At 35.9% G+C, this 23,071-nt stretch overlaps 1 protein-coding gene across 2 annotated transcripts; it reads left to right on the top strand.

Moving 5' to 3' along the window:
* The first annotated feature begins 901 nt into the window (after nt 1-901).
* Nucleotides 902-16,326, top strand: LOC112179263 (NPC intracellular cholesterol transporter 1). Of its 2 annotated transcripts, XM_024317630.2 has the most exons (39): nt 902-1,102; nt 1,419-1,477; nt 1,906-1,999; nt 2,122-2,229; nt 2,389-2,505; nt 2,972-3,122; nt 3,581-3,828; nt 3,942-4,133; nt 4,789-4,865; nt 4,971-5,088; nt 5,514-5,597; nt 5,879-5,974; nt 6,137-6,238; nt 6,765-6,833; nt 7,526-7,621; nt 7,737-7,844; nt 7,967-8,080; nt 8,221-8,304; nt 8,431-8,559; nt 8,772-8,970; nt 9,082-9,222; nt 9,388-9,431; nt 9,762-9,845; nt 9,952-10,020; nt 10,108-10,184; nt 10,782-10,851; nt 12,173-12,322; nt 12,859-12,924; nt 13,012-13,156; nt 13,254-13,318; nt 13,438-13,503; nt 14,058-14,151; nt 14,398-14,434; nt 14,570-14,627; nt 14,710-14,820; nt 15,196-15,263; nt 15,662-15,728; nt 15,813-15,881; nt 16,020-16,326. In XM_024317630.2, the coding sequence occupies exons 1-39, from the start codon at nt 1,055-1,057 to the stop codon at nt 16,071-16,073; spliced, it is 3,828 nt and encodes a 1,275-aa protein (XP_024173398.1). In that variant the 5' UTR covers nt 902-1,054; the 3' UTR covers nt 16,074-16,326. The 2 variants fall into 2 exon arrangements, with proteins under 2 accessions (XP_024173398.1, XP_024173399.1); XM_024317631.2 differs by lacking the exons at nt 14,570-14,627; nt 14,710-14,820; nt 15,196-15,263; ... (1 more) ...; nt 15,813-15,881; nt 16,020-16,326 and having other exon boundaries at nt 14,297-14,434.
* Nucleotides 16,327-23,071: the final 6,745 nt, after the last annotated feature.

The raw sequence follows: 23,071 nt of genomic DNA, 5'->3' as shown, positions 1-23,071 counted from the left end.
GTGATCGAATGTATGTGCAAATCCATTGACTGAATTACATGAAAATTTTCTATTCTTGATTGGAGAAAAAAATTTGTTATTTAAATCTAAGCATGAGTGTAATGAAAAGAAGAAATGAAAAAAAAAAAACTAAAATAATTTTTTTAGAAAGCCAAAATAATGTAGTCATTAGATTTTGGAAGGATAAAATGGTATTTTTCTCAAGAGTTACATTAGCATGATTTGACAAATAGTTGATGTATGTAGGTGACATGGCATGACACCTAAGATTGAGACCACAAATCTTAGGCCTCATTGAGGCCACAAATCATTTTCCTTATTGGAATTTGATATGTATAGTTAACACTATAAAGTCCATGATTATCCATGATTTTCTAATTCCATAAGTATGAATGATATTTTGAATACCTCTGTACTTTTATTCATTTTTAAAAGTCCTAATTGAATACCCCTAGATTTTGGTGGAATTCATGAAGTCTTTAAAAATCCTACTTGAATACCTCAAGACTTTCATGGATTGTTAAAAGTCTATATTGTATACACCCAGACTTTTAAATTTCATAGATTTCTTTAAAAGTTTCACTAATTCCATATACAATACAACTCTTTTTAAATGTGACAGAGAGGAAATTACCAGAGAAACCACTCTTTGAATTTGAGGATGAAATTACAGAAACACCCTCGCCGCACCCCTTTCACTGTGTGACTACTGCCCGGCTCAGGTCTGAAAAGGCTGAAAAACCCATAATAAAAACAATTCCAGACGCTCCGACAAAACCAACCGAAAGCAAGGGCAGAATCGTAAAATAACCACCACCCTCTCTGGGGCCCTCGTACAATTGCCAGCGCCAAGAGGACTCAGTAACTATAAATACGCACTCTTTGACTCTCCTCTCCTACTCTCTCCCCCACTTTCACACACACACACAGAGCACTCTAAAAACACTAGTTCCGCACAATACAAATCTACGCCAATTACCAGTGAATCGTCGCCCTTCTTCTTCCTCTTCCTTCGCTTCGCTCCAGACGCTGGAGCTCTCACGCGGAGACGACAATGGAGCTTCTCCGCCTACGGCTTGTCGTATTCCTCTCTCTCTTCCAGGCACGAACTTCGTTGCTCTCCTTTTATTTCCGTAATTTTTTTTTTCCGTCTTCAATTCCCGGATTTTAATGCGGCTTTGACGCTGAAGCACCACAGAAAAGCTTCCTTGTTTGTTTTGGTTGCTGACGAAAACGGAAAATGAATTCGAGCTCAATTTCCGGCTTTATGTTCAGAATTATTATCATGATCGCAGTTGATTTTGGTGTGGTGTTTCTCATTATGAGGATTTTTTTTTTAAGGAGATTTTTCGGTTTGATTATTTTTGGTGATCGCTCTGTTTAGCTCAATGGAATCATTTTTATGCTCATATGTTCAGGTGTTATGGATTCTGCCTCTGGCATTTGCTCAGAGTTCTATAAAGTCCAGTGTTACCAGGTGAGGGCTTCCTTTAAATTTTTGGCTACTAGAACAACTCTGAAAGTTAATTACTTTTTTTAGTTATTTAATTATTATTTTTTTATACTTTTCACTTTATGAGCTAATTGATGCACATGTTGTTCTTAGTTGAAACACTGACATACTCTGCTTATGATGACTGACATACTCTGCTTATGATGTGCTGCTGATGTGGCTGTGCATGCGGTGTCTCTATGATTCTGTTACTTTTCATTTAAAAAAAAAAATCTTTTTATTTTTATTGTTTTTTATTATTAATGCCTGGAATTCGAATTTGAAGTACCAATTTTGAGTTGCTGATATTAGTGCTTGTTTTTTTTTTTTTTTTCTTCTGCATAACTGTAGTTGATGAAACAAGTAGAGTTTTTCTCGTCTTACGTTTTTTTTCTTCTTTTGTTTATGGAAAGGCATTCTGAAGAATATTGTGCTATGTATGACATTTGTGGTAAACGTACTGATGGAAAAGTATTGAACTGTCCGTACGGTTCCCCATCTGTAAAGGTACATTGCAGAAGCCGTTCTTTTATGATTGATTGAGTACTTTGAGATTTACCCTGTCCATCAGGCTGAAGATCTCTTAAGGTTTTTAGTTACACAATGATCACATATTTCATGTCTTCCAGCCAAGTGACTTACTTTCATCTAAGATCCAAAGTTTGTGTCCAACAATTACTGGAAATGTCTGTTGTACAGCAGCCCAATTTGACACATTACGGACATCGGTTCAGCAAGTAAGTATTTCACTGTTTAGAGTTGACACTATGCTAAGTTGCCAACAAACCAGAGTCATTGTTGGAAGGCTTATCACCTTCATCCAAATTATATCATGTTCATATACATATATATATATATATATATATATATATTAACTTGTGTACTATTTTTTGCAGGCAATTCCCTTTCTTGTAGGATGTCCAGCATGCTTAAGAAACTTTTTGAACCTCTTCTGTGAGCTTACCTGCTCTCCAAATCAGAGTTTATTTATCAATGTGACTTCTGTAAACAAGGTCAGGAAACCCTGATCACATCTCCTGGTTATGTTATTAAGGTTTTAATTTTTTTATTTTTAAATTTCATATTCCCACGCCATCATGCCACTCCAATCTAATTTTTTATTACTATTGATAGCATCTATATACCTGAACCCAAGTGCAGCAAGAAACAGTATTCGTTTGATTACAAAACTTCTGTCAACCAGTATATGATCATTGGTTATTGTTAAGATTGTGAGTTAATCAGTGGACACCTTGTCCCCTTCTTCGTATTTACTCTTCTTTGTTAATAATAATATATATATATATATATATATATATATTTAGGATGTCTGTCATGTAGCACAGGCCTTTACTAGAAATGTTGGTCTTTCTTAACATTTTGAATTTAACAGTGTTATTATGATTATAAGTCTTCTCGGAGAGAGTCAATACTGTGCATGTAGAAGAGTATAAAGTTATATTCTTATTGCTTTTTCAGGTAAATAACAATATGACCGTTGGAGGGATTGATTATTACATAAGTGATACTTTTGGTGAGGGGTTGTATGACTCCTGCAAGGATGTCAAGTTTGGTACCATGAATTCTCGAGCTATGGAATTCATTGGTGCTGGTGCTCAAAATTTTAAAGGTAAACTTGCATTCTGAAAAGTGAAAACTGCAATTCTCTCTGTCTCTCTCTCTCTCACACACACACACGCTCGTGCGCATGATTTTACCCTTTGTGAAGGATTATGATGGAAACAGAAGCATTTATTATTGCTTTGAATCAATACTCATGGCTATTTTTGCAATAGCTGATGGATGTCAATTGGCAACATGAAAACACCTTATCATCTCATTTATTATACATTGTCTTCTTTGCCTCTTGGTTTGGCTAGTATGAGCAGGTGGATTCTTGGCCATTGAATGCCAAAGCCGAGACTGGAGATTCCTAATTGTTGTTCCATGTTCTATACCTTCAAGAACTCTTGCTATTTACATTGTGCAGAGGAGATCTTCTGTTGTCATTTACAATCAAGTGCTTATTTCTTATTTTTCTCATTTGATGCTGTTTAATAACTTGTATTTCTTTACTGATTATTGCAGAGTGGTTTACTTTTATCGGTAGACAAGCAGCTCCTAAACTGCCAGGTTCACCATATGCCATTAGATTCCGGTCAAATGCTACTGACTCATCCGAGATGATACCTATGAATGTATCTACTTATTCTTGTGGTGATAATTCACTGGGCTGTTCCTGTGGGGATTGCCCGTCATCCACAGTTTGTTCTAACACAGCTGTTCCAGTTTCCCCCAAAAAAGGGTCATGCACAGTGAAAATTGGATCTATTAAGGTGAGAGAGCAAATTGTAGAATATTTTGAACTCTTTGGTACCATAGAAGAACATTGTCAAACTACGTACTATAAATGCATCATTTATGTGCTTTCCTTGTGTGACAATTGCAGGCAAAATGTATTGACCTTGCTGTCGCCGTTCTATATATCGTACTGGTTTCTGTGTTTTTTGGGTGGGGTTTGTTTAATCGGACCAGGAAGCAAACCCCGGCTTCTAGGAAAAAACCGTTGTGGAATAATGTAATGGATGATGGCGAAGTTCAGTCTATAACCAGGGAGAAGATCGAGAATCCTCCAATGCAGGTGCAAACGCAAACCAATTTTCCACCCTTTCCAATGCATATATGTACATGTGTGTGTTCTGAATTCTATAATTTATGTGTATGGGTGACGAGTTCATCATTTCACACTTATATACAATTGGTATGGTGCATTTAGCCATATGCCATTTCTATCGGCCGCATCTTATCCCGCTGCAAGGTTTTATGGGTGAGATGGCATTCCTGAACTCATTTGTCTCACTCTCGGAGCTCTGCATATTGACTATGCCTAATATGCAGAATTCTGTCGTCAATTTTATGTCGAGTTCCAGATTTTCTTGTTTAATTATGAAGAATTTTGTGCTATTCACATAACTGGGATATGACTAGGGAATTTTCTTGTCTTCAGTTTAGCTTACTTCTTTACCAAACAGGAAGATCCTGTTTAACTGAGTTTCTTGTACTTTATTTTTTCCCCTTTCTATTTCTGCATAATTCTTGACCACCACAGAAAAAAATTGCCTAAAATCTATGGTCAATTCTACTGGTATTGTCATCCTCTTTAGCTTTCTGCAGTCTAATCACATCATGAACCTCTTTTCTGTACTTGTGCTCAATTATTTGACTTGCATACTCTTTAGCTCTCTGTAGGTTGCTCTTATCTTAACTTTCTTTAGACTGAAATTGTTGATGACTAGGTTCTTGAAGATCCTCCCCACATGAGAAGCGGTGTCCAACTTTCAATTGTGCAAGGATACATGTCAAAATTTTATAGGTGACTGGTCATGCCATTATTGCTTGTAGAACTATTGATAAAGTCCAGCTATTGTCAGTTAATGCGGAATGGGTTTTAACTTATAAATAACAATTTGATGCTCAGGGGATATGGGAAGTGGGTTGCTAGAAATCCAATCACAGTGTTGGGTTCATCGTCTGCTATAGTTCTTCTACTTTGCCTTGGTCTTATCCGTTTCAAGGTGGAAACAAGGCCTGAGAAGGTTCGTTTGGCATTTGAAGAGTTCTCTCAAGTTATGTAGCATTATACTGCGTTTATAATGGTGATTTGTGCTTGAATGCACTACTGTGAGAAAAGTTTTTAGTCATCTTGGTTATTTATTAAATATTAATAGCTTTACTCGCCCTCAAGGAACTATGCCTGAATGTGGAATTGTAGAATGGAACACGTCTGCAAAACTAATGAAGATGATCAGTTTCAAATCATGTGAAGATAGTTTTCAATTCATTTGTTGGCTATAGTGAACACTCCAAAATGGTTTCTGTAGTTGGTATTTAGCTTTCCAAACTCTTGTATGCATGTTGCAGTTTTTGAAGCTACTAGAAAGTACAAGGTTGCATTTCATGTAATTGTAGGTTTTCATCAGACTTTTACATCTGTTTAACTTATGTTTATGTACTGTATCAGCTATGGGTAGGGCCAGGGAGTAAAGCAGCAGAGGAGAAGCAATTTTTTGATAGTCACCTAGCCCCTTTTTACAGAATTGAGCAGGTTCAACGTTGTTGCACTCTCTTTTTATCGTTTTATGAGATGTTGTGCTTTGGAAAATGGTGTTTTGCATGCATGTTAACTGATATAGCTAATATAATTGGAAGGTAAAAGAAGCATAGAGTCAACAGCTGCATCATCATAATTTACAGTTATTACTTATTGTTGGCATGAGAAGTCCTCTGTAGTAGAAGTGAAATTATTGGTGCTTTGTGATTCGGTGAGACAATATCATCTGGCTCTAAATCTTTACAGAAACTTATGTCACCTTGTATTTTTCGCAGCTTATATTAGCAACAATACCAGATGCCAAGCATGGTAAGTCACCTAGTATTGTGACGGAGGACAACATCAAGTTACTTTTTGAGATACAAAAAAAGGTATTTGTTCTTTCTAGAAGTGTTACAATTGAGAACCATTTATTACTGTTGGATAGGCTGTATGTGATGAATATATTTTGTTGTGTATTCTGTTCTATTGCTTTTTGTCTTTTTTTATATGCAGCAAAAATATTTCTAATCTTTATCACCCATCTCTGGCAGGTTGACGGAATTAAAGCAAATTATTCTGGGTCAATGATATCTCTTGCTGATATCTGCATGAAGCCACTAGACCAAGATTGCGCTAGTCAAAGTGTCATACAGGTAGAACTCTGTTTATGGTCTTCATTTGGATAATTAATTTTTCGTCTATGTTAAATTTAAAAACTCAAACTTTCAAGTTTTCTTACTTTTATTTAAATGTAAATAACAGTCGGAAAATGTTTAGGTGCTTTTAAGTACACATAAGTATTTTAAAGCCTCAAGGAATAACCCATCTTTAGTCTTCAAACCTCATCTTTTCTCCACTGTCATAATATCCATGTAAACAAAAATAACTATGTTTCAAGGATATCCTATTTTTATGTGAACCTGCTCATAAACTTCTTCTAAAGTAGCCTTGTTGTTTGTTGTATGCATTGCGCCCTTGATTGGCATGACTTTGCATTGATAATGTCTGTTTTCCTTTTGTTAAGAGTTTATATCAAGAATTTCCTCATTTTAATTCAAATTATTGCATCTTGATAGGAATTTACACTTTCTTAATCTGTGTTGAATTTTGGCCCTAGATGGTGCACCCATGTTTAAAATTGTGACTAACATTCTCCTTTCATTATCTTCATGGTACCAGTATTTCAAATTGGATCCTGAAAATTTTGACAATTATGGTGGGATTGAACACCTAACGTATTGTTTTGAGGTACATTCTTAATCCCCCCATCTGCATATTGTCTGAAGTGTGAATCTACTGTTTTCCTCTGCAGTTTGATATTGAACACTTGGAAAAGCTTTACTCAATATTTTTTTGCTTTTTGCGGGGCTGCCATTTTTGGTGTAAGCTACTAGTGGAGTACATTATATCAAATTGAATATCAAATATCATCAGGGATAAAACTTGTGCCTGCAATATAATTGTTTTATTGTTCATAGTAGAGTTCCAGGATGATAGATGAAGGAATTAAATAGGGGTGCGTTTCTACTAGTCCTGCCTTATCTATATACTTAGTTACCTAAAGATTGGGACTATGATTTAATCATTTGTAATTTCATTTAAAACTGAGTTGAGGATACTGGTACATCTGTTACTGCTCTTACTGTTTGATCTAGAATATGTTCATTTGCTATCAGTCGTTTGCTTGACCTGTACTGTCTAGTTTCTCATAAATTTTCAGAAAAATAAGAAAGCAGAGATAATTCTGGCCATATATTCCTTTTTCTAGATAGGCCAATCATCTGGTGTGATGATCAGCCATGGCTTAAAATGCTTAGATTTCTCTGCAGCTTGTTCTATATTCAGTTTGCTTGCTTGTTTTTTGTTCTTTCAATTTTCTCAAAAGAAGTATGGTGATATTCTTGACAAGGGAATTGACGTTTGTGTTCTGTCACTTCAAGCACTATTCCTCTGCTGACAAATGTATGAGTGCATATAAAGCTCCTCTTGATCCCAGCACTGCTTTAGGTGGTTTCTCTGGGCAAAACTATTCCGAGGTAATGATTTATCCTTTTTTTTTTCCTGAACTTGAGTCTATTTTAATTCGTTTCAAGTTGAAAGCAAGATTGAGTCTTGGAGTCTTTGATAACCATTTTGATATTTCCAAAACAGGCATCAGCATTTATAATAACTTATCCTGTAAACAATGCTATTAATAAAGAGGGGAATGAAACTGAAAGAGCAGTGGCATGGGAGAAGGCCTTCATTCAGTTGGCAAAGGTTTACCTCTCTGTCACTCAGTTATAGTTTAGCTTTGTGTAATTGTTTTTTCCTGCTTATTCAGTATGAAAATAGATCATTTATTGTTTTGAAGTCTAAGATTTGTATTGCATTTGTGATAGGCTGAGCTGTTGCAAATGGTGCAATCTAAAAACTTAACACTATCTTTCTCATCGGAGAGTTCCGTTGAAGAAGAACTTAAGAGAGAAAGCACTGCAGATGCTATTACAATATTGGTGAGTGGTTTCCCTGTTTCATGTCGGGTTGCTTTTTCCTTTTAGACTAAAAGCTCTGACATTCTGTAATTCATGAATACTGTCTTGATGTAATATCGTAGACTGTTTCTGATTTGTTGCGGTTTCCTATATCATTGCAGATAAGCTATCTTGTGATGTTCGCTTATATTTCTCTTACTTTGGGTGACTCTCCTCGTTTGTCTTCCTTTTACATTTCATCGAAGGTATTTCACTTACTTTCAGTGTGTTTCGGTGGACTGGAAAATAGCATTATATTTTTGCGGTAGTTCTCTAGGTTGACAATTGGCACATTACTTATATCATTATACTTTCTTATGGTTGAATGCTAGGTATTGCTAGGTCTCTCTGGAGTTGTTCTTGTCATGCTCTCCGTTCTTGGATCAGTGGGATTTTTCAGTGCCATTGGAGTTAAATCTACCCTAATTATTATGGAAGTCATCCCATTTCTTGTTCTAGCTGTAAGTTCCTCGAACAGTGTATATACCTCTGATGGCATGAAATTCTGTATATGATTACCATGTATTGAAGCTTGAATACATGCTTTAGTTACATGGTTGTCAAATACATGAATTTGGACTTTGAAATTTTGGTTTTCCAAATTATGTCTAACAAAATATCTCTCATGGATTTAGTTGTAGCTTATAGTATTCTGGACTATCTCATCTTATAGGTTGGGGTAGATAATATGTGTATACTGGTTCATGCTGTCAAACGGCAACCATTGACGATGCCTTTAGAAGGGCGAATAAGCAATGCACTTGTGGAAGTTGGACCATCCATAACTCTTGCTAGTCTTTCAGAAGTTTTAGCATTTGCAGTTGGCAGCTTTATTCCTATGCCAGCTTGTCGTGTGTTCTCCATGTTTGCTGGTCAGACATTTTTATCTATTATGATTTTTGTTGAAATATTTCTATATTTTGTTTTTTTTCCCTTATCTCAGGCCTATTCTTCAGACTTAATCTTTTACATTCACTCTGCAGCACTAGCTGTTCTTTTGGACTTCCTCCTTCAAGTTACTGCTTTTGTAGCTCTGATTGTTCTTGATTTTCGCCGAACTGAGGATAATAGGGTTGATTGTTTCCCTTGTATGAAAGTTTCATCATATACCAACTCTGATAAAGGTATCAGAATTGTTTTATCACATACATCTAATTGATACATTATCCTTATTGCTCGTGCTGTATAAGACTCTAAACGTCATACTGTTTGTTGTTGTTGTTTGTTTTGTACAAAAATTTGTTAAATTAAACTTTGTCTGATCTGAATCTGAATGCTGTCTTATCTAGGCATTGAAGTAAGAAAACCAGGTTTGCTGGCACGCTATATGAAGGTGATTGTTTCTTCTGATTAAGTCATTTGTTAGAGCAGTGTATTATAACTCGAGACCAGTTAACTATCTTGGTAAATAGTCTGAAAGGAATGAATTAATGCAATCTGGAATTACCAGGGTAGCCATAAATTGCGATCATTTATAGGTTTAAATTTTAGAACACAATTTACTACAAATGCTACTGTATGCTGCCTTAGCATTTAAATAATTTTTCGTTTTTATTTAAATGTTCTGTGAGTTAATTTTTTCTGTATGATTAGCAAAGACTTTTTCATGGTAAACTGCTTACATAAATTTCTAACTGTGTTGGGTTTTCTTTTGCTTTTTCAGGGAATCCATGCTCCCATTCTAAGTGTTTGGGTTGTTAAGATAGTTGTCATTTCCATTTTTGTTGCGTTTTCACTGGCTAGCATTGTGAGTTCTGAGTTTTCCTCTATCTTATCAGATTATGTAAATCTCCATGTTGCTGTTTTTTCTTATACATTTATCGAGTTAAGTTTTGAGTGTTCAAACCTTCTAGGCGTTGTGCACCAGAATTCAGCCTGGTTTGGAACAAAAAATTGTTCTTCCCCAAGATTCCTATCTTCAGGTCTGTATGTCAGTTACCTGTGGAGCATATATGTTATCGATTATTCTGGGTCAGGTCTGATATAAGACTTCACTTTATATATTCCAGGGTTATTTCAATAATATATCAGAGTATCTCCGAATTGGACCCCCACTATATTTTGTTGTGAAGAACTACAACTATAGGTACCTCACTGTCATTCATATTTCTTTCTCTCTGATGTAGCCCCTTTTCTTTTATTATGCCTTTTCAAATGTTTTGTCTTGAGGTACCTCTAAGACTCAGTTTTTTATTAAGTGCAAATAATGTGTCTGTTACTTTTGGTGTTTCTGATTTTCAAGACATGGTGCTTTTCTGAAACATGTCCCTCAAGAACTAGATAATGCACATAATAGACCTTTTCATGGGTTCTTGAGATTGCTGCTCGTAGTTTGGACAAAGTTTGTACTTCAGTACACATCACATATAAGCATTGAAAATTTTACCTTCCAATATATGTTGTGCTTTGGATTTTTTTTGCCTTTTTCATGTCAAAGTCTAACGATGCTCATCTGGAATCAAACTGAGTTTTTCCTAAAGTAATTGGCATCATATGGATTTTTGGTGTAGATATAATATCTACTTACAGTCATGAAATTTACCATACATTCTATAATTCCTTTGTTAATAATGTGAAGGTTCATATATATATTAGTTTTGGTATTTGTTTTATGTCCACCACCTATCTTAATGCTTCCATCATTTGAAAATGTTCTCCCTGCTGATGTTCCTCGGCTCCTCAGTTCAGAATCAAGACATACAAACCAATTGTGCTCCATTAGCCAATGTGATTCAGATTCTCTTTTGAATGAGGTAAGACCTAAGTCCATTTTTCTTTGGTAAAAGGTTTAGTCTTTGCTTTCGGGCACTGTTCAATTGGATCTGATAATCATAGAACATCATAATGTTTCTTTGTCTTGAAGCATCTTTCTTACTTGAGGTGGTTGCATTTTGTCATTGTGTTAAACTGACTTAAGAACTAATAACAAAAGTATTTGGGCTTCATTTGTTTGTAATTATATACAGTGTTTAATGAAATATGTAATGTTGGTTAGGTTGTAGTTTTAATGTGTTAGTTATGTGTTCTCTTTTCTATGGACCGTGACATTGGAATTTATGTTTGTTGAGTCTTTAATTTACAACCCACACTACTGAATTTGCAATATGAAAAGGGATAAGGTAAGAAGTAAGAACACTCCGTATTTTTCCATCCCTAACCTTCACTCATCTGTCTATTAGGAGATTTGCCAATCAAATTACTGGCCCAACTGCCCAAGATTATATAAACCTAGTTCAAGATGCACCATCCAAAATAAATGCAAAGCAATCAGAAAGGCAATTGTTACCACAAATGGCTATATTTACGGGTGATGACTACAATGACCTTCATTACAATTAAGAAGAAATAGGTTCTTCCTCACACTATGTAATCTCTCACTTCTCTCAACCCTTCTTCATAGAGAATCCCTTTTACGTGCAAAGCTCAGTCTCTCAACTTACCAAGTCTTTTTTCTCTATTGATTACGTTTTGACCTAAAAAGAGATAAACTACATTCCAGAGGTTAGTATCTCAAATAGTCATTTATAGGCTTCGTGAAATCCTAAATCACATTGACATAGTCCTGATCCAGTTTGGAGTAAATACCAAAGTGGACTGAAAAAGCATCAAAATCTAATGATTCTTGCCGCCACACTTAAGCTCATGGAATCACTTTCTCATGATCCTCGAGCCTACTGCAATGTGCTCAAGCTTGGATAAATTTTCTTTTTGTCCTTTGAACAGGCAGCAGGGTGGTTCAGACTTCAGACAACAAGGGCCATATTTGTATTGCATTTTTATGATGCTTTTTTCAACCTGATTTATGCCATAATCTCCACACTATCTGTCTGTGGTTGCTTCTGTGGTCAATAAATATGTTGTGGCTTTTCTGTTCTATGCTTCTGCAGATGCATGAGTATCTTTACTTCCAAACTTGTGAGTTTGTATACTCAGTCTGTTTTGTATGCACTTGAAATGTTCCTTTGTATGTATGTGTTTGAATTGTTGTTGTGCATGTATATGAATTTTCTTTTTGTGTGTGTGCAATTGTAAACCGTCTTCTAAGTCTGTATAATTTGTCCTTTGCTTATGCAGATTGCAAGAGCATCCTTAATTTCAGAATCAAGTTACATTGCTAAGCCTGCTGCTTCATGGCTTGATGATTTTCTTGTGTGGATTTCCCCAGAAGCTTTTGGGTGCTGTCGGAAGTTTACAAATGCAACTTATTGTCCTCCTGATGATCAGGTAATGATACTCTGATTTTTTTGGTGTTGATGTGTAGTATAGTATGAAGTCAGGGTTAATGTGATGATAAATTGTAGTTTTTAGTATAAATATGAAATTATGGTCTGATTTTCCAAAAGAAAAAATCATGGTCTGATCTTTGGAATTTCTATTAGATCAAAACTTGCATATTTCTCTTCTTTTTTTTCTGGAAATGTGGAACAGTATCGTGTTATTTTAGTTTAGCATATCAATCAACTCACCTTCTATTAGTAGTTAAATTATTCTGAAATGTGATTAACTCCATTTACTCTGCCATGTCATTGGGACTTGTTCTTGTATATATATCCTTATTGTATATTTTATTTTTACTAATGATTAATATTACATATGCGTCTTGCATTAATTACATAGTTGCTGGCAAGAATAAATATTTAAAAAGGAGAGTAACAATACCATGCTGCTCTGGTCATCGTAGACATCCTGTATACCCCAGTTCATGTTGTTTTGTTTAGGTATCTGTAATCTCATTGATACTAAAATTAACTTTCTGCCAGCCTCCTTGCTGTTCTTCCTCTGATGGTTCCTGTAGCCTGGGTGGAGTGTGCAAAGATTGTACCACGGTAATTGAAATTCACTGCAAAATGGAAAATGCTCTAAGTGGATCTGCCATCTGTATCATTTCTGATTTTTCTTTTTGGAGTTGTCAGTGTTTTCGTCACTCGGATCTGCATAATGGTCGTCCATCGACCACACAATTTGAAGAAAAACTTCCATGGTTCCTCGATGCTCTACCCTCTTCAGATTGTGCTAAAGGTGGCCATGGAGCTTACACTAGCAGTGTGGAATTGAAAGGTTTGTGAATTGGGTATTGTGCTTTATGATAACTTCCAAATTGATTTATTTAACAAAAAGATCTCATTGGCTTGCCATTTGATTTACTTATCATTAGGCTATGAAAGTGGCATTATTCAAGCGTCATCATTTCGTACATATCATACACCTCTCAACAAACAGGTATGGGGAGATCTATGATTAATAGAAACAAAATTTCAATCGTCTGTTTTTTTTTTTTTTGGCCTTTTATGTTTTATCAAATTGAGCCCCATAATTGAATTATTCTTGCTTTGTTCTAGATTGACTATGTAAACTCAATGAGGGCTGCTCGAGAGCTCTGTTCTAGAGTTTCTGATTCTTTGAAGGTAAGATTTCAAAACTCCTTGCTGTGTTGATTGATATTTAACATGCCATTTTGATAATGTAAAGCAAGGAATACAAGTTTCAGCAAAATCTGTATTGCCATAAATGTAACGATGATGTATGTATTACATAATCATGCCTACATGTGGATGTAGATTGCTTGGCTCTTTTAACTGAAACCAATATTATTCTCTTGATGAACTGACCCATATGGAAAGTATGCACAGTGCTTCTTTTTGAGAAGTTTGAAAACAATATCCTTTTTTAAAGATTAACAGCGAGGGTACAACAGTCTCTTTTCATAGATGGTTCATTTTTCGCTTCTGGAAAGAGTATTTATACATCATTTTTGGTTATTTGACCATCAAAGCTGGATCTTTCCACTTAATTTTGGTAGAATAGCCATTTTCTGTAAGCCACTGGTGCATAATTTTCATTGAGTTATTTAGTATGCAACAGTTGAGCCAGATTACAGATTACTTAGAATCTAGTACTGCTTAGCCACTGGTGCTTCCGGTTGTATGTCTACTGAACTATTGTTTCTTTGTTGTTGCAGATCGAGATATTCCCATATTCAGTGTTTTACATGTTCTTTGAGCAGTACCTCGATATTTGGAAAACAGCACTTATGAGCCTTTCTATAGCTATTGGTTAGTTATCTTTCGCTTGCAGTGACAATTTAGATATGTGCTACATAATTATTATCTAAAACACTATACATGAGAACTCAAAAAAATCATTTTTCTTGACTCAAACAAAAGAATGTTCACAGAACTAAATTTACCTCTCTTGCAGCCTGGAGTCTACCATGAACTTGCATATAATTTTTTTTATATGTGCATCTGATACAACACGGTTTTAGTGAAGAATAGTCTTGAAATTTTATGTTTTACCAGGTGCTGTATTTATCGTTTGCCTAGTCATCACATGCAGGTCAGTGTTGATACTCTTAACCCGTAGTTTAATTGCAAGAAAAACTACTTGTGGTGTTCAGGTTTCTTAGTTAAGTAGATAGAGGTATTCCTTATGGATGGTATATTGACCCTTCCTTCAAAATTTATTTTGTAGCTTGTGGAGTTCAGCAATTATCCTTTTGGTGTTGTCAATGATTGTTGTAGATCTCATGGTGATCTTTCCTTCTTAAAATTTCTCTTCTAAGAATAAAAAACTTTTGTTAACACAAATGCTGACAAGACAACCTTCTACAGGGAGTGATGGCAATTCTTCACATTCAATTAAATGCAGTCTCTGTTGTTAACCTTGTTATGGCAGTGGGCATTTCTGTTGAGTTTTGTGTGCATATGACACATGCTTTCTCGGTCAGTGTTACTCTATTAAATATTTATTTTTACTGCTTGCTATTCCCTTCTTGAACAAGGATTTGATATTGAAATACACTAGGTTCTGACCCTAGCCACTCCATTTCAAGATAAAGGGCAATTATGTGCCCATATTCTCGGGCAGTGAAGCTAGAGTTATGGGAAAAGGAAAAACAAAACAAACAAAAAAACAAAAGCCAGATACTAATTTAAATTTAAAATGTAGTTCTTGCAAACACTGAAATGGTTTTCGATTGAATTTTTTTTTTTTTGGGGTGGGGGGTGGTGGGAAGAAGTTAGATTGACTTTTGAGTTATTTTTAGTATTCATTGGTGTGTTTCATCTCCTAGTTTGTATTGAATATTTCTCGAACAGGTTAGCACAGGAGATAGAGATCAACGAATAAAGGAGGCTCTGGGTACAATGGGTGCATCTGTCTTCAGGTACCTTTGCTTTGTTTTTCTTTGGTGGAGGATGGATTTTATTTGCAAAGAGCTGATGTTCAGATCACTAAGCCATATGTATTTATTATCTTGATGCAATTTTAACACACTACAAAAAGCTGATGTTCAGATCCCTAAGGCATATGCAAATTTGTTAAGTTTTCCTACGAAAATGCAGTATATAATCAATAGTTCCACTTCATACCTAGTTTCTGTGCTTAAAGATATTGACCATGTGTTGTAAATACATATTTCAACTGTCGTAGTTGCTGCACAAAAGTTCCTGCTTCTTTCCTTATGCTTCTCTTAGATCATCTGTAGTGATTAAGATGTATAACTTTCTCTGGCTTTACATTGCCATTTCTGTATAATTGTCTAACAAAATTATGCTTTTGCAGTGGAATCACACTTACGAAGTTAGTTGGGGTTATTGTACTTTGTTTCTCAAGAACAGAAGTCTTTGTGGTACTAATTTTTAAGTATCGATATTCAGTTACACTGACCATTACTGTCTTCAGCCTCTCATAACTTTCATCGTTTGTTTTGCAGGTGTATTACTTTCAAATGTATCTAGCATTAGTTCTTCTTGGTTTCTTACATGGACTGGTATTTTTGCCGGTAAGCAGTACACTTTTGCCAGCATGTCCTTGGCATCCTAGTTGCAATTAAATGATTTAGTTTTCTATAACAAAATCATGCACTTGTATTTTATTTCATTCCGCAAGTAACTAGTGCTTGACATCATTTTGATTGCAGGTGGTGTTGAGCATTTTTGGTCCCCCTTCGAGATGTCTGCTCAGGGAGCAGTAACAAGATCGGCCATCTGTACCATCACAACAATAAGAAGCTAGTTTGGTGACAACAGTTATTTTCGTAGGCGATAGTTCCTATCTCTTACAGCCCATCTTTTGTGTATGACCACAGTATGATAGATATCAAAGTAGCTCAATGTGTAAATTATATGCAACTCTGATAACAGAAGAAAGAAGACATTTGGGAAATAGATAGTTTTATTTATTATTATTTAAAAAAAAAAAATTCTTTCGACAAAAGAAAGTGAGGAGAAAAAAAAAACCAACATTTTTTTAAGTGCTGGGCACGCCCATACGATAATGTATGATCGATCGAGACACTCAAGATTGAAAAGGTATGAAATTTAAAATAAAAACTCATTTTAAACTTGGAATCAAAGCTCATTTTCACAATACCAAGGTTACCACGTATGGTTCTCATAAGCTGTCCGTAACAAGTTTACGATTCTCCGATTGTGAAAACAATCGCCTGGCCAGGTTATGTCAGCTACAGTGGAGGTACCCAATCCCAGGTTTCGTCAAATTGGTTGTAGATGGTTCGATTAATTCAGAATCTGATAGGTTTGGCAAGGGAGCGGTCTGTAGAGATCACCATGGAGTATGTTTGGATATGCTTACTACGCCGGGGATTGGTTTCCCTGGTCCACTGACATGTGAGACCATGGCGCTTGTGAATGGACTCCATTTCTGTTTGTAGGCTGGGTTCTCACACTCGGAAGTGGAAGGGATGCACAAATGGTTTTCAAGGCATTGGCAGCTCTTGATGAGGATTGGAGTACAGATGGTGAGTTGGTGAAGAAAGCAAAGTTTCACTCGGTCTTTTTCAATCAGTTAGTTGGGGCTACGTCCCTAGAAACAGTGACAAAGCGACACATTGTGTCGCAAAATCAGCACTTTCTCTACCTCATCCTACATTTTGGTCGAGGTTGACGCCGGAGTGGCTCAGTCAAATTATAGTAGATGAGTAAAGTGGTTATGTTTTAAGTTTGTAGTGGAGTGTGATACTCTTTCTTGCCTGTTTTGGTGGGGTTTAACGAGACCATTATATATTTCTTGATGCAAGTTTCTCAAGTTATGAATAGAATTTTCATTGATAAAAAAAAAAAAAAAAATCCCCTAGCCAAGGAAGACCAGGTGGTGAGAGAGTTGTTGATCTAGCCGAGAATCATTTGGTCTTCCGTATAAATATATAGTAAAATTTCATAAAGACTAATTATATTTCTAAATTTTTAAAGTTCTAACGACCCTATGAAAAGATAATGAGAGACAATTTGCGAAGCAATTGATAGAAAGATTTATTGACTATGAACTGGCAGGAGTACAAAATCCTGGTCGTTTATTTTAAAACTGCTGGGAGTTCTCGGCAATCAATCTCAGAACACAGTGAACTCTAGCTATAGCTATCTCCTCTATTCCTATGTAGGGGTCCGATTACTTCCACGGTAGGCAATAACCAACTTGACCTTGGTTATATTCCAAACACGGGCCTCTTTCAAAGACATCCCAAAAGCATTCAGTGCAATGATCCCTGTTAGCAATGAAAATATCGAACCTTTTGAATTCATTCCCCCATTGAAAGCTACAAAAGAATAATGTCCTGCTATCCACTATGCCAAAATCTGTCTTAAACTTGAATTGAAAGTCGTTATCAAATACAAGTTTTTGTTCACCGATGTCATCATCTTTCGATTTACAGTGGACGGTCAGGACCTCATTGCTTTCCAAACGGTTGGTTACTCTAACGGTGGTGTGCTTTGGGCATCGAAATATTTTGCAAAACGTAAGAGCATGTGTGTGCTCAATGGTGGTTGTGAGGATGCAGAACAACAGCACAAGGGAAATCATAGTTTTCGATAGAGGACTCATTTTGCTAGTAGAACAAAAAATGATGATTGAAACGAACATACAATTTTCTGTTTTTATAATGCAACTCATGAGGTATGCAAATCCGATATACTTACTCTTTTAGAAGACTTTGTGCACAAATGGTAATTCAATTTCTTGGAATAAGAAAACTCATTAATCATTATCAAGAAAGGAAAATTGTAATACTAGGTTTTTTTTTTATATATTTTTTTATTTTTATTTATCAAGAAAGGAAAATTGTAATACTAGGTTGTTTGCCATACAACAAATTTTTTGAATATTTTTTAGCAATAGGTTAATATTTGGGTAATTGATTTAACCCTTAACAAAATTATTAATAATTAACTAATAAATCTTATTCTCTAACAAGGAAAAGAATTGAGAAGTCTTTTATTTATAATTAATTAAATCACTAATAATTTCCTTCACCAAACATAATTTTTTTTCAACATTATTTCAGCTACAACCTTAAGGAGTCTTTTTCTCTGAATAAAAAAAAAAAGTGGTTCTAGTTGGATCTCTAAATTTGATATTTGGACATCTCCAACTTTTTTTAATTATTAATAGACTTTGTCAAGTCATATGAAAAGACAAATAAGGACAAAGAGAGTAAAATGAAAGAAAAAAAGAAACGCTTCTTACCTCCGCAAATATAACATTCAATTAAATTTTTTTTTTTCGGGAATTTCCTTATATTGCCATATAGTCTTATAATTTACCTAAAATAATTAAATAAAAATAATAATTTCTATACATGACCCATCATTTAATGCAAAAATAAATTCAAAATAATCTTATTTGGAATTTCCTTAAACTAAATTCATTGTATATTATTACTCGATCTTCCAACCCAAAACCCTTGAAATCATTCTTTTAGCAAATTCAAATGGATTCTAGCAACATATCAAGATCAAGAACCAACCCTCTGATTAATTTTGGTCATGTGATTTTAATTCATTCTTCTTCTCGTGGTTGAAGATAGAGATAAAAATTAGAGTAACTGATTGTTATATCTCATGTTCAAAAGTGTTTTGGTAAAATAAAGAGGTCTACTTAGCTTTTCAAGTATTCCCCAAAATTGAAGAGGTCTAAAGGTAAAATGTCCATTTACCCAAAATTGAGCTACATTAACCCCACTTACCCAAGCATCTTATAAGATTTCCCACTTACCCAACAAATTACATATTTTTTACCCTAATACCCAATTAAGTATGTTTTTTTTTTTTTTTTTTTTTTTTTTTTTTTATGGGAGCTTCTATTCATACCTCCTAAATTATTATTTGGACTTCCCTTTCTAAAATTTGCACAACTCCCATCTTGCCTTTTTTTTTTTTTTTTTTTTTTTATATCCACAATTTTTTCGGATACGAATCTACTAGTAATATCTTTTTTTTGGACACTTACAACTCAGTTCATAGCCAAGACTTAACACCATTCACCTTGTAAGCTTGGGTACTCTTATGAACGTCCTATTTCTTAATAAATCGAGCAATTTACAATACCACAGGAAAACTATTATCAAAATCAATTTCCCTGAACTCAATCAAGCTAGCAATATAGTCTACTGTAACAAAACAAAAACAAAAAAAACCATAATAAGAGACCAAGATAACAATTGACGTCAACTCTATGAAGTGAAGCAACTAAGCCAAACTAGAAAGAAACAAAAAGAATAGGCAATAGAAATTGCTTTTCGATCAATAGTTTCTCGATTCTTCTTCTCTATATTTTTTGTCCTTTATTCCATTTTGCTATCTTTAACATTCTACCTTAATCAAAGTTGCCCCAATAATCCTCATGTATGGCTGTAAGGCTGTGTTTGTTACACCGGACTATCACTCCCGACCTTAATTTCTACAAGAGTCCTGGACTCCTTTAACTTGGGTTATGCTATAATAAGCCATGAATCATGTTTGGCACTGTCTAGGACTAAGGAGCAGCAAGAAAGAACACAGAAGCAACTAATGAATCATATGCACAATCCTCACAATTCACAACAAAATTGGGTTTGTCTCAACAATAGAAGCAAGCAAATCAAACACAAATTGCAAAACCCTCTTCCATACCTGGAATTGAATTGGTTCTATCTCAAACTCTTCAATTCTTGCAGCCAATTTCTGGGCAAAACTCTTCAATTCTTCCTCCGGTTGCAAAACCCTCTTCAAACGTTCTGGGCATTCTCAATTTCTCTCGAAACCATCTAACCATTCCAATTCCTACTCAAATTCGCAAGACAGCCTTTGCTGGAACTCGTCCTTTGCTGGAAATCTGGATCGCAAGACGGAAGTCAATTTCTAGTGTTTTAGCAACTCGTCCTTTGCTGGAAACCCACAAAGCATTGGTACCTCCATGAAATTGCAGAGAGAGAGAGAGAGAGAGAGCACCATCGAAGAACCAGAAACCAAGACAATGATAAGAAATAAGGAATTGATGACAAGAAATTGAAAACCCAAAAGATCCAGATGCTCAGATGGAGAAGAATTGCAAGTAAAGAGGTGAGAATGACGAGGCGAGGTTGAAGCGAAGAAGGAAGCTTCCACAGTCCGATGAGTTTTGGTGTCACTCTGGAAGAAGGGGTTGATTCCGTTCTTGGGACTCTAGAGTCTCATTTAAATGAGTCCTGGGTCACACCAAACAAGGGATAATCCTTGTTATATTAGATAAGCCCATCCAATCCCATGTAACAAACATCACCTAAGAGAATGAGGGAGGGGGAAGGGGGGACAAGAGAAGATGCAGATTTTATTTAATTCTTTTTATCTTTCATTTTGTTCAAAATTTTTAGAAGGGCAAAGTTGGATTTAAAAACTTCCAAAAATTGTTGGAAGTCCAAATACCATTTTAGGAGGTATGAATAGAACCTTTTTTTTTTTATATATATATATATATATAATTTTTTGTATATTATTGAGACATTTTTGCCCTCCCTCCCATTATCACTTAGAGAGAAGTCAACGGAGACTTGACCGGAGTCCGGTCAATGCTCGCTTGATTTTGGTCACCAGTCGCCGAGGTCCGGTCACTGGTCGTCGGCCGCCAGAGTCCCATCACCAATTGCCGGAATTCCTTAAAAAGCTCGTCGGAGATCTCATAGGTCACGGGAGAATATTATTGTTTCCTAATAATATTATTATTGCCCCCAGTAGCCCTTAATAAAAACATTATTGCGCCCCAAGAATATTATCATTCCCCCTAATAAAAACAATAGTTTTTCCTAATAAAAACATTATTTCCCTCCAATAATATCATCATTGCTCCCAGTAGAAACATTATTGCCCCTCGATAATATTATTATTGCCCTTGAACAACAGCTTCTGCTCCTCCGACTCCAGCCCCGTCTTCCCTGAAACAAGTCCCTTCAATTCCATTATCAATCATCAAAAATCTAAAACAATCAAACACCTATGCACTTTCACAACAGTCACAACTATAGCAAACACTATAATCAATTTAATCACCATAACCATTCACAAAATCCTAACAATCTCACTATATTCCTAAGCCTCACGTTCCCCAACACCTCTACCTCTGCCAGAACCCCTCTCCATCGTTGGATTATGCTCTCCTTCTACTTCCCCTGCAGTTTCTTCATCGTTATGATCTCGCCACCTGACATCTCTGCCTTATACACCATCCCGGTCCCTTCCATCCCTATCACCTTATCGCTCGATCATCTGCAAACACTCCAACACATCCTCCACCGTGAAATTCAAACGCTAGAAGGTGGTCAATTTCCACGGTCCAATTTGGGGGCTATCCTCCATTCGACGACTGTAGCTTATGTGGAAGCACCTCGTCCCGGTGACAAGGACAAACAGCCCTATCCTAAACGTCGCCGCTATGATCCACAAAATCACACTGGCTGTCTTCTTCAGCTGCTCGTGATCGTCAACCTCAACAACTCCAGCCGTTACAGTATTCGCAGCACACGGCTTCTCCAAAACGACGCCGCATAAGCCCTCATTCTCATAAAACAACCCGGATGAAGGTTCAGGAAGATCGCGCCGGAAGACGGAATCGAACCGGTCAAGAGATTAAAGGTCTGATGCTCCAACGACTAGGAGGAGGAGGAGGGGAGAGAGAGAGAGAGAGTGAGTCTGGGAGGAGAGAGATCGATGAGGAGTTAGTTTCAGTTTAATTGATTGGGCAAAACTGTCATTAAATGTTAAATTGGGTAAATGGGAGTAAAAAACTCTTAGTGGAGTAAGTGGGAGTATATTGGCTCAAATTTGGGCATTGGGACAATATCCCTATTCTAAAAGTAAATTAGTTTAGTTATTATTTTCAAGTTTTTAGTTATTTTCGTGTATTCTTATTAGTAGATTGGTTAATAAGTTGCTACCACTTTTTGGTAGTAAGAAGTGGGCTTGGTCCCGGTCTATGCACCTTGTGTGCCTTGTATGCTCTAGGTAGGCGGTGAGTTTTCTGCATTGGCAACTGGTCGCAACCTCCTAATGGTAGTAATGTATCGTGTCTACTCTGGATAGGCGACGACTCTGTTGCTTGGTCAAATGGTCGCAGCCTCCCAGTGGCAGGGTGAAACTAAGTGTTAATGGATCTATATTCCAGTGGCAACATAGTGGGAAAGCTGTGCTATTTGTAATTATGCTTCTTCGTAATAGAGTTATCTTTCCGGTATGTCACAACATTTGTAAAGCGAATGGAGTAGCCAGTAAAGCATTCTTTGTTAGTCGGTGCTTGTCAGAATACATTGTTTTAGTTGAGACTCTTGTCAGTATCTTAGGAAGTTCTCTTGATGCATACTGTAATCTGGGGTTTAGGCACCATGTCCCCCCCATGTATTCTGCAGTTTCATTAATCAAGGCTTAAGGGCAGCTGCACCGGCCCTTCTTAAAAAAAAAAAAAAAGTAAATTAGTTTTGCTACAACCTTAAGGAATCCCTTTCTCTAAAAAATTAAGAGTCATTTATTTTATCTTTATTAATAATTAACTAAATCATTATTAGTTTTCTTAGCCAAACATATTTTTTCTTTGGGTGCTTCTATTCAAACCTCTCATTTTGTTATTTAGACCTCCTACTCAAAATTTTGCATGAAGCTTCCAAATTTACCCATTTGGTCGTCTCTATGCCAGCTCTCCAACAATGTCAAGTCAGTCACTTCCGACGAC

Source organism: Rosa chinensis, chromosome 7, assembly GCF_002994745.2.
Source record: "Rosa chinensis cultivar Old Blush chromosome 7, RchiOBHm-V2, whole genome shotgun sequence".
In the NCBI taxonomy this organism is placed as follows: Eukaryota; Viridiplantae; Streptophyta; class Magnoliopsida; order Rosales; family Rosaceae; genus Rosa; species Rosa chinensis.
Note: the sequence above shows the minus strand (reverse complement) of the source record. Positions and strands in the feature narration are given on the sequence as shown.